Here is a 12431-nt window from a genome sequence, read left to right as displayed (position 1 = left end):
GGGGGGAGAGAGAGAGAGGGGAGAGAGAGAGGATGAGAGGAGAGAGGGGGGAGAGAGGGAGAGAGAGGGGGGAGAGAGAGAGAGAGAGAGAGAGAGAGAGAGAGAGAGAGAGAGAGAGAGAGAGAGAGAGAGAGAGAGAGAGAGAGAGAGAGAGAGAGAGAGAGAGGGGGAGAGGGAGGGGAGGGAGAGAGAGAGAGAGAGAGAGGGGGGAGAGGAGAGAGAGAGAGAGAGAAGAGGGGGGAGAGAGAGAGAGAGGGGGGGGGGAGAGAGAGATAGAAATAGTCTCTTAATACAGACCTAATCAAAGTGAAATAGTCTCTTAATACAGGCCCAATCAAAGTGAAATAGTCTCTTAATACAGGCCCAATCAAGTGAAATAGTCTCTTAATACAGGCCCAATCAAAGTGAAATAGTCTCTTAATACAGGCCCAATCAAAGTGAAATAGTCTCTTAATACAGCCAATCAAAGTGAAATAGTCTCTTAATACAGGCCTAATCAAAGTGAAATAGTCTCTTAATACAGGCCCAATCAAAGTGAAATAGTCTCTTAATACAGGCCTAATCAAAGTGAAATAGTCTCTTAATACAGGCCCAATCAAAGTGAAATAGTCTCTTAATACAGGCCAATCAAAGTGAAATAGTCTCTTAATACAGGCCCAATCAAAGTGAAATAGTCTCTTAATACAGGCCTAATCAAAGTGAAATAGTCTCTTAATACAGGCCCCATCAAAGTGAAATAGTCTCTTAATACAGGCCTAATCAAAGGAAATAGTCTCTTAATACAGGCCTAATCAAAGTGAAATAGTCTCTTAATACAGGCCCAATCAAAGTGAAATAGTCTCTTAATACAGCCTAATCAAAGTGAAATAGTCCCGTATGGAGGAGGCTCGTGAAAGAAAGAGGATTAATATGACCAGCTGGTCATGGACCATGTGACACGCAGGGCTGGAGGGCTAGGTGCCCATCGAGGTGGAGGCCGCAGAGGGTTTGTGGGGCGTCCGCTCACTCCACCACATACAGTCAATAAAGGTTTGAAATGAACGGATAAGAAGGGGTTAAAATACCTGTCCATGGCAGCTCAGCGTCACGTTCTCACCAGACACTCCGTGTGACACTCGACACACCTGCTGCCCACCAGCATCTCCCTGGGCTCCCTGCAGACATTATATTATATAAAAAATTATATATTTTTTTTTATATCCGATATATTATTTTTTTTTACCGATACCCGATCCAGCTATTTATATCAATATCGGATCGTAGGCTGGGCGATATAACGATAACGATAAATATCACGATATATTTGAATAATCGATATCGAATATCGAAATTAAAAAAAATATCGAAAAATCGTTTCTTTTTAATGTTTTTTTTTTTTTTTTATTTTACCTGCAACAGGGCAGTTTTAAAACCAGACAGTGGACAGACTTGTCTTCTTGCCTGCAACTTAAAGTAATGGCTTTGCTTGTCCAAATGACAATACTGACCAAATTGAGATTTTTTTTCTCTTGTCCATTTATTTTGTTTGCTTTCTAATTTAAAATACAGTTTGAAACCGTCTGTACACAGTAGGCTATGTGTGCTAGCAGAACTAGACTCCAGTCATGAGTCACGGTGCACATGTGCGGTGGTTTGTCCACCAAAAAAGCACCAAAGCCCAGAACTGTTCAACTCCTCTGGAGCCACAGCCAGCAGAGAAGCCGGTTTACTTTCGCTTTCAAACCAGCTGCAGCCTGAGAACTGGAGTGTGAGGGGATGTAACACTAAAGATGGCGGCAACGACAAAGAATTGCTGCAAAATAAACATACATCTGTTGTTTAATTTTTTTTTAATTTTTTTTAATACTTATAACAATTTCGATAATTATCAATATCGAGAAATATGATAACATTATCATATCGTTATCGCGATATGATTTTTTTTCCATATCGCCCAGCCCTATCGGATCGGTGCATCCCTAGTACATACACTATGTATACCTCTTCCTGTAATACGATAGTATTTATGACTAGGTTTACCCCTCCAGCAGGTTGCAGACCTCCACGCAGTGCGTTGCACGTTTGACATGTCGACAGCTGAAGCACATGGTGGGGCCCGGTCCCCAACAGCCCTGCTCTGTGCACTGGGCATCACACGTCTCATTCTGCCGCTCTGGAAGAGAGAGAGGACATGGATTACCCATTTCATTTGGTTTGTAGTCATGAAACACTATGGTATACACACAGTATTAAATCTGCTGGTTCAGTGGCCTATCTATTAAAGATAATAATAATAATAATAATAATAATAATAATAATAATAATAATAATAATAATAATAATAATAATAATAATAATAATAATATAATAATAATAATAATAATAATAATAATAATAATAATAATAATAATAATAATAATAATAATAATAATAATAATAATAATAATAATAATAATAATAATAATAATAATAATAATAATAATAGCTTCATTTTATATAGCGCCTTTCAAGAGACCCAAGGTCGCTTTACATAGGGGGAAAAAATAACAAAGTAACAAACATAGTGGACAGACACAACATATACATATAAAGATGAGAAATTAGGGGTTAAAGGCCAAGTTGATAGGAACAGCCTACAGAATATTGTGAAAGTGTGCTCCAAAATAATTGGAGTAAAACAGAGAGACCTAGAACAGAGAGACCTAGTTCTCTCTGGACGGACCAGGTGGTCAAGAAGGGGACGAGCATCACCAATCAACCTCGCCACGCGGTTTTTGCTGTTGCCTTCTGGCCGCCGTTATGACGTTCCACCAAGTAGGACCAACCGTTACGCCAAATCTTTTGTACCCTCGGCTAGGCTGGTAAAGCTATGCCTCCTAAAGTGTGCAAACGGAAGTACAGGAAGTACCGGCTACAGGCTTTCTGGTTTCGACAAAACAAGTATAGAAACGTGTGAAGTGCACAATATTTACTCGTTTAAGCCACTGCAACGGCTTTGCCTGAAGAATTTACTACATGACCGGGACGTTCTATAGCTTGTTTGCCGACAGGATTCGGGAAAAGTTTGGTCCGTTTGGAGGCAGCTTCCAGGGAAGTACATACACCGGAAATTCTACCCCATAGACACTTTCGGCCGTAGTGCTTTACCAGTCTTTATCTCACGGAGGAGATAAAACTGGGAACGAGGTTAACCCTCGGCTATCAGACTTTTAAACACAGACAGTAGTCATTTTAAGTAGCATTTTACATTTAGTTGTCTGTTTTTACTTTAACTTTTACTGGATTGTGTATCGCATGGAAGGTTGTTGTTGCCGTGCTGTCATTGAGATGTTTTTTGTTTCTGTTGTTTGTTGTTTTTGTTACTCGTGAAGCTACAAATATGAATTTCCCCACGCGGGATCAATAAAGTTGTCTTAATCTGAATCTAAAGGTAGAATCTGTAATGTGGTCAAACAGTGACCTCTAGGCAAAAGAGGTGTACTACACTTTGTTTAATTTAGTTTTGTGATGTGTGGGTTGGAGTTTGGGGGGGGGGGGGGGGGGGGTAGGAGAGGAGTTGCTATTGCTGATCACACCTGGTGAAATCCACAGTATAATAAGTTACTAAAACTCAAACCCACACCTCAGACCAAGACAAAAATAATGTGAACAAAGTGGGGCTCTTTTGCTGAGAGGTTGTTGTTTTACCAAATTACAGATTCAACCTTTAACTACTTAATTTGAGTACGGAAAGAAAATGTTTTGGTTTTGAGTGGAATTCTCAGAATTCGTTCAAATGTGTATCTAACTTCCCACCATGTATCCAGACCACAGGGGTCTAATTGATCATAATTGATCACAGGGTTCTAATTGATAATAATAATTGATCACAGGGTTCTAGTTCAGGGGTTCCCAAACTTTTTCAGCTCGAGACCCAAAAGAGAAATTTGATTTTCTTTTAAACTTTTTATTGGCGACCCTATAAAAACGGGGCCGTGACCCAGAGTTTGGGAAACGCTGTTCTAGTTGATCATAATTGACCACATGGTTCTAGTTGATCATAATTGATCACATGGTTCTAGTTGATTATAATTGATCACATGGTTCTAGTTGATCAGAATTGACCCCATGGTTCTAGTTGATCATAATTGATCACATGGTTCTAGTTGATCAGAATTGACCACATGGTTCTAGTTGATCAGAATTGATCGCATGGTTCTAGTTGATCAGAATTGACCACATGGTTCGAATCTAGTTGATCATAATTTATCACATGGTTCTAGTTGATCATAATTGATCACATGGTTCTAGTTGATCATAATTGACCACAGGGTTCTAATTGATCCAGAACTTACCACAGGTTAGCCGGTCGTTGTTGTCGGCCATGCTGCCCGCCTGGCCGGGGGTTCTGAACAGCGGGTTCCACTGGTCCGGTTGGAGATAGCACAGAGAAGGGTTCTGCTTGATCACCACCTTCCCGGCGCTGATCTCCTTCAGCGAGCGCAGGCCCAGCGAGCGGAGATGAGGCACCTTCACCACAGCGAGGCTCACCCGTCTGAGGGGAGAGACCGCTCACGTTATAGTCTCATAGCGCTGCTCAGGAGAACTAACTCTACACTCAACGAGCTGCTGGGACGGGCCGGCCGCGTGTAGCCTTTTACCAACGGAGTTGCGGTTCCGCGTTCGGGTTCCGCGATCTGATTGGCCACTGACGTTTCTCTCTGCGCCAATCGCGTTACGCCTATTTCCGCCTCTAACAGCCTGCTAGCTAGCTAGCTAACGCCTAGTTCTATCACTGGTTAAGCTTATAGGCGACTCTTTCGAAGTTGGTTAAGGTTAGAGTTTGGAATCAGGGCTGGTGTTCTATCGCCCTGCTCTAAGACAAACTCTAACCTTAACCAACTTCGAAAGAGTCGCCAAGCTTAACCGGTGATAGAACTAGGCGTCAGTGGCCAATCAGATCACGGAAAACTGCAACTCCGTTGGTAAAAGACGACACGTGGATGGGCCGCCTCTGAGAGAGCACTAGGTTGGGGATTGGTCAGTTATGTGGTCGATCATACAATCTTTAACCAATGCCAAGGACATGGGATTCAAATGTAGCTTATTCTGTCCTACTTTATTGATCGGTACAGAAACGAGCAGTGATCCTTGGTTGGTAATGAGGAATGGTTACAGTGTGATCAAAACAACGATAGACCATTGATTAGACCTCTAGTCCCTTCATTAAAAGCATCCAGTGTTACATAGTCAGAGAGTTTCAGGTCATTCTGTAACGTGTTCCAATCAGAACCCGCTTTTTAGGCAATTTTGGTTTGACATGGGCTGAGGACCTGTCACTCAGTTACTCTCCAAATTGACATTAATCCTTGCCCTATAACTTGTATATTGGGCGTAAAAATGGTCACTGCTCAAGCAAAGATTGTAAAAAATATTGTAGCGTTGGCCTTTTTAGCATCCAAACGGGTTATTTTATTGAACTGGAAAGAACGCAAAAACCGAACCGCTTCAGTTTTGAAGAACAGGGCCAGAACTCCTACCCTTCGGTAAGTGGGCTTGACGAGAAATTTACATTTAAGTTCCATGTGGACAATCTTGCCTCTAAACTGCGACAGAAATTGGTTTCCTGTACAGAAACATATCCCATTTTCCTCTATTTAGTAGAAAAGAATAGTTGAATCAGTCTTCGTATCAGTTTTGGACTATTGGTGATGTAATTTATAGGCATGCTGCGGCATCAACTCTTAAACCTCTGGATTCTGCATATCACTCCGCTCTCAGATGTATTACTGGTGACAGATATGATACTCACCATTGTGTCCTGTATGATAGGGTGGGTTGGCCTTCTCTTACAGAAACGCGCAACAAACACTGGTATTAATTTTTTATTGGTATATTTACTTATTGGTAAACAACCTGTTTATATCTCCTCACTGTTAGATTGGAATATTGGAACCTATTCAACTCGATCGAATGACTGGATGGTTCTTAGGGTTCCTCAAGTTTGTTCTGATCTAGGGAAGTCAGCCTTTTTCCTTTGATGCCTCTAACTCATGGAATGTCCTCCAACTCTCTCTGAAATGGGAGGTTCTCCCTTCCCTCGGTACGTTTAAACGTATGATTTCAGACCATTGTGTGACTATACCTGTAACTGTTTTAGCTGATCTTTTAAAATTATTTTAAACGTTTTTTATTTTTACTCTGGCGTTACTCTCAATATTTCTGTGAATATTGTTTGTATTATGTACTGTTTACATTTTTGTACAATCGTCGTTTCTGTAAATGAGGGAAACCTCAGATGCTTACGATTTTAACACTAGAACATCCATGGAGAAAATGTCACTGATTCCCGCCGGAAGGGGTCAGATGACCCCACAGCTTATATGAGAAATATGAGACAAATAAACAGTGTAAACTATATAATTACCTCTTAATATAAGACTATGAGGTTTGCCACAGGTTTGAGTGACATTTTTTTCTTTTTTCTTTATAAATAAATAATAAATAAAAATATTATTATTTTTTTATGATTTTTTTGGATGGAAGAGCCACACATTGACGGGCAAAGAGCCACATGCGGCTCACAAGCCATGGGTTGGCCACCCCTGCGCTAGACGCTCGCAAAGTGCTGTGACTTTCCACATATATATTCCATATGCTTCCATATATGTGGAATAACGTTCTAATTACATTTTCCTGAAGTCATTTAGAAATTTCTGAAACTGTGCCAGATAAAATGGGTACTTTTAGGAAAAGTCATTGAGTGACAGAGCTGGAGCTCGACTGAGTGACGAGGATACATTTATTGAAAATGCCTAGGGGTCATGTGACCCCTTGTCGGCTGTGCTAGTGTTAAGTAAAGGTTGAAATGAAAATGAAAAAAAGTATTTCATAGCACTCTATGTAAAAAGAAACGTGAACAGTGGAGACTCACTGGTGTGTGGACCTTCCTCTGATGATCTCCAGGTTGTCAAAAGGAGACAGAGAGTCCATGTCACCTGGCCAGTACTGGATCAGGAGAAACCCTGGAGACAGGATAACACACACACACACACACGCACACACACACACACACACACACACACACACACACACACACACACACACACACACATACACACACACATGTACAGTTAACGTAGAGCTTTGGCGTAAAGAGTCTGTAGATGTATGTACCCCCGTCCCCGTCCCTGTCCTATTTTGTCACCCCTCCCCCACACCTACTATGGTACCCCGTCAATCTAGGGATGTATAAGAATAAAATAAATCACATCTAGAATTTGCCCACCCAATTGGTACCAAAAAAGTAAAGGTCCAACCCCCCCCCCCCCCCCCCCCCCCCAAGTAGACAGTCTCCTCCCCACTGTATGTATATTTTTCTCCCACCCGCCCACCCCCTCCTAATGTACAGTCCCCTCCCCATCATATGTATATAATCTCTGGATCTATGGGTAACAGTACTGTATATTTGCATATCGTATATATGTCACAAATGTAACAGTACTATATACCTGTATGTCATGTATGTTCCTATGCCATACATGTCATGATGTCATGTATGCTGTGTATGTCAAAAATGGCACTATGAATTGAAAATGGGGGACCCTGATGTAAACAAGACGAAAGTCTTTCTCTGGTCTGCATCCCCTTAACAATTGTGTGTATTGAGCCGTACTGTACTGTACCCATTCTGCAATCTGTTAATACAATTTTCATCAATCAATCACTGTGCAGATTGCTTGATTGAATGAAAGTTTTATTTAACAGATTGCAGAATGGGTACAATACAGTACGGCTCAATACACACAATTGTTAAGGGGATGCAGACCAGAGAAAGACGTTTGTCTTGTTTACATCAGGGTCCCCCATTTTCAATTCATCATGAATTGTAAGTAAGGGTGCAACTTGCTCCGTGCAATCCATTCTTTGTGGATCTAGCCCTAAGTGTGTCTGACTCCCACCTAAACTGCACAGACTACAATGTATAACGTATGACGTATAGCATGCCAGTTAGGGTACGTTATGTATACTGTAATTATATTGTTTACACTGCTTATTTTTTACTTTATCTTTATTTAATATTGCCTATATTAACGTCTTTTACTATTACTGTAACTGAGGGGTACAATTCCCTGACTGTATTACTAGATATGATACTTACTACCACTACCTTTGTACTTAATATTCGGCCACCCAGTACACGGCATAAATATATTATGATGAACACTGTCACGTAGATGAAACGGATCCAACACAAATGTACGAATTAGAAATAGGTCTTTATTTCTACACAGCGATGGTGTGTAGAGCAAGCACTTAATCAAATCAATCACATTTATGAATGGAATTAGTATGCACTTTTATGGCAAGAGTATTCGTCGGTATATCAATAGAGAATGTCCAATCTCTGAAGGCGCAGGTGGTACATATACGACCTGGAATAGTTTAAGGAATAACAGCAATGATACTTTAATGATTATATACTGGATACACTAGGGGGGGTTAATCCGGTCGCTTGTAAGCCGACAGGAGTAGGAGGGGGGGGGGGGTAGAATCCGGCTGCCTCATCCGGCCAAGGGTATCCCAGGTGAACCCACTGTAGTGCCGTTCAATGCGCCGGCGATCCTTGGACCACAGATGAAAGCAGGTGGACTCTTTGTGGGCCGGCGTCATCCGGTCCACGGAGGAGAGACGTGAAGCGACCTCGTCTTGCAGAGCGTCTCCTCACCTTGCGTCCTCTCCAGGGGGGGGGGTTCCAACACACGGCAGTGTCGGGGGTCTTTATCCATGGAATAATCAATGTGTACAAAGCATAATCCGTGCCTGGGAAGGCGGGCTGTCGTCGGTAGAATAATCCGGTATACAGGTCCACTCGCTCGTCGGCTCTGGGGCTCCTCGGGTGCAGCTTCACGTGGGGTCAACCACCCTGGGTAAGCAGCCAGTTCTCTGCCCGAAACGATGGGGTACTGACTACGGTAGTATTCTCACCGCACGAAGCACTATATATTAACAGACTATTATTAGCTTAATAGACTACGTCCAACTCGACGATATAGTGCCAAATATGACTATTCAAATATTAATATACACGATGTCTCAATACCGATGGTAGGCGAACTTGGCCTTACTCCCACACGTGGCGTCGCGGGGAGGCTTTACGTCTGTGACTCTATTGGAGGGTAAGAAACTGGACTGAAAAGAAAGTCCTACTTTAGTAGCGCAGTATATACTATGAACAAATAGTCCCATTAGTGGTGCGGTAGCCAGATTCCTACGCGGAACTAGGACTTGTTCGTACATGTGGAGCGGTACGTTTGAACTGGGTCTGAGGGGGTATGGCAGCCTGGCACCAAGGTCTCGACCAATAGTAGAATGGAGACTATTATGGGATGTTCAGTAGGCTAGAATGGATATTCAATGCATATTGTACAAGGAATATACAAGGGATATCAGGGAATATTAGAGAATATACAAATACAATTAAATATATATATATAAATAAATATATATATTCGGTTTAATCTGGCCCTTCACAACAATTACCATGCCCATATTTGTACCGCCCCCCCCCCCCCCCCCCCCCCCCATGCTGCTATGATGCCTGAATTTCCCCAAGTCAAGTCAAGAGTTTTATCCCCAAGGGGATCAATAAAGGAATATCTTATCTTATCTTATCTTTATCTCTTTTATTTGGGTGGTGTTCTCCTTTAATTAACCCTCTAACATCCACCATCTTAAAAACATGTGTAGGATACTTCACTATGTCCTACCTGTGATTTCTTTGACGGTGTTGAAGTAGTGGAGCTTAGCAGCATCCATGGGGGGAGTGTTGGTGTGTGGATCCCTGTAGCAGCCAATCACAAAACTCACTGTCAAGCACTTCCTAAGCACATCCTGCCTAACCACTTCCTAACTAGTAACTACATCCTAACAACTTCCTAACCACACCCTAACCACTTCCTAACTAGTAACTACATCCTAACAACTTCCTAACCACACCCTAACCACTTCCTAACTAGTAACCACACCCTAACCACTTCCTAACTAGTAACTACATCCTAACCACATCCTAACTACAGCCTAACTACTTCCTAAGCACATCCTAACAACATGCTAACAACATGCTAACCACATGCTAACAACATGCTAAGCACATCCTAACAACATGCTAACAACATGCTAACCACATGCTAACAACATGCTAACCACATGCTAACAACATGCTAACCACATCCTAACCACATCCTAACAACATGCTAACCACATCCTAACTACATCCTAACAACATGCTAACCACATCCTAACCACATCCTAACCACATCCTAACTAAACCACATCCTAACTAAACCACATCCTAACTACATCATAACACATCCTAACCACATCCTAACCACATCCTAACTAAACCACATCCTAACTACATCATAACACATCCTAACAACATGCTAACCACATTCTAACAACATGCTACCCACCCCCCCCCCCCCCCCCCCCCCCCCACACACACACACCTTACCCGGTAAAGGAGTTCTTAATGAGAGAGATGGCTCCATTGATCTTAGTACAGTTCCTGAATGACTCGATGTTGGAGGCATTGATTGCCATGGTGTCAGTCAGTGACCCCTCCCCAAGACCGCTACACGCTACGGGGAGAGAGAAGGGTCAATTAGATCAGTCTCTCTGTTCCTGACTGATTCTCCATGTCTCTCTACCTTCAGAGTGAGATGATTCTCCATGTCTCTCTACCTTCAGAGTGAGATGATTCTCCATGTCTCTCTACCTTCAGAGTGAGATGATTCTCCATGTCTCTCTACCTTCAGAGTGAGATGATTCTCCATGTCTCTCTACCTTCAGAGTGAGATGATTCTCCATGTCTCTCTACCTTTAGAAAAACGAACGAACGAAAACGAAAACTAACTAAAACGAAAACGATGAAACTAAAACGAAAACGAACGAAAAAAAAACGAACGCACAAAAAAAAAAGAAAAAAAATAACGAACTAAAACGAAAACGAACCCAAAAAAACGAACGCACAAAAACGAACGCACAAAAACGAACGCACAAAAACGCACGCAAAAAACGAACAAACGAAAACGAACGCAAAAAAACAAACAAACTAAAACGAACGCAAAAAAACGAACGAACTAAAACGAAAACGAACTAAAACGAAAACGAAGACGATGAAACGAAAACGAACGGAAAAAAAACGAACGAACTAAAACGAACGAAAACGAAGACGATGAAACGAAAACGAAAACGAACGAAAAAAAAAAAAAACGCACAAAAAAGAAAGAAAAACGAACGAACTAAACGAACGCAAAAAAAAAAAAAAAAAAAAAACGAAAACGAACGCACAAAAACGCACGCACAAAAACGCACGCAAAAAAACAAACGAACTAAAACGAAAATCTATTATCTATACTATACATTTAGAGTGAGATGATTCTCCATGTCTCTCTACCTTCAGAGTGAGATGATTCTCCATGTCTCTCTACCTTCAGAGTGAGATGATTCTCCATGTCTCTCTACCTTCAGAGTGAGATGATTCTCCATGTCTCTCTACCTTCAGAGAAACGATGAAACGAAAACGAAAACGAACGCACAAAAACGAATGCACAAAAACGCACGCAAAAAAACGAACGAACTAAAACGAAAACAAACGCAAAAAAACGAACAAACTAAAACGAAAACGAACGCAAAAAAACGAACGAACTAAAACGAAAAAAAAAAAACGAACTAAATCGAACGCAAAAAAACGAAAATCTATTATCTATACTATACATTCAGAGTGAGATGATTCTCCATGTCTCTCTACCTTCAGAGTGAGATGATTCTCCATGTCTCTCTACCTTCAGAGTGAGATGATTCTCCATGTCTCTCTACCTTCAGAGTGAGATGATTCTCCATGTCTCTCTACCTTCAGAGTGAGATGATTCTCCATGTCTCTCTACCTTCAGAGTGAGATGATTCTCCATGTCTCTCTACCTTCAGAGTGAGATGATTCTCCATGTCTCTCTACCTTCAGAGAGATGATTCACCACGTCTCTCTACCTTTACGACAGGGTCCGTCACATATCTTGCAACGCTGGACTCCATTCTCCTCCACTTCATAGGTTCCCCCACTGCAGGTCCTGACGCACGCTCCGTGGTCTGTGACGACGTAGTTATCTAGAGAGAAGAAGAGACATCTATCATTATTACCACATAGTTATCTAGAGAGAAGAAGAGACATCTATCATTACCACATAGTTATCTAGAGAGAAGAAGAGACATCTATCATTATTACCACATAGTTATCTAGAGAGAAGAAGAGACATCTATCATTACCACATAGTTATCTAGAGAGAAGAAGAGACATCTATCATTACCACATAGTTATCTACAGAGAAGAAGAGACATCTATCATTACCACATAGTTATCTAGAGAGAAGAAGAGACATCTATCATTATTACCACATAGTTATCTAGAGAGA

General features: G+C 41.5%; 1 protein-coding gene across 1 annotated transcript in view; it reads right to left on the bottom strand.

Moving 5' to 3' along the window:
- LOC311238616 (melanoma receptor tyrosine-protein kinase-like) overlaps positions 1-12431 on the bottom strand; it is a gene marked incomplete at its 5' end in the record, with an annotated part of 70785 nt that overhangs the window by 22898 nt on the left and 35456 nt on the right. Inside the window, 7 exon segments of the mRNA XM_084326743.1 lie at positions 1097-1154; positions 2020-2152; positions 4314-4513; positions 6893-6983; positions 9729-9802; positions 10475-10601; positions 12010-12126. Of these exon segments, the coding sequence (XP_084182869.1) occupies positions 1097-1154; positions 2020-2152; positions 4314-4513; positions 6893-6983; positions 9729-9802; positions 10475-10601; positions 12010-12126 (800 nt within the window).

Source organism: Notolepis coatsorum (genome assembly GCF_963971535.1).
Source record: "Notolepis coatsorum genome assembly, chromosome: 12".
NCBI lineage: Eukaryota > Metazoa > Chordata > Actinopteri > Aulopiformes > Paralepididae > Notolepis > Notolepis coatsorum.
This window is presented reverse-complemented; position numbering and strand designations above follow the sequence as displayed.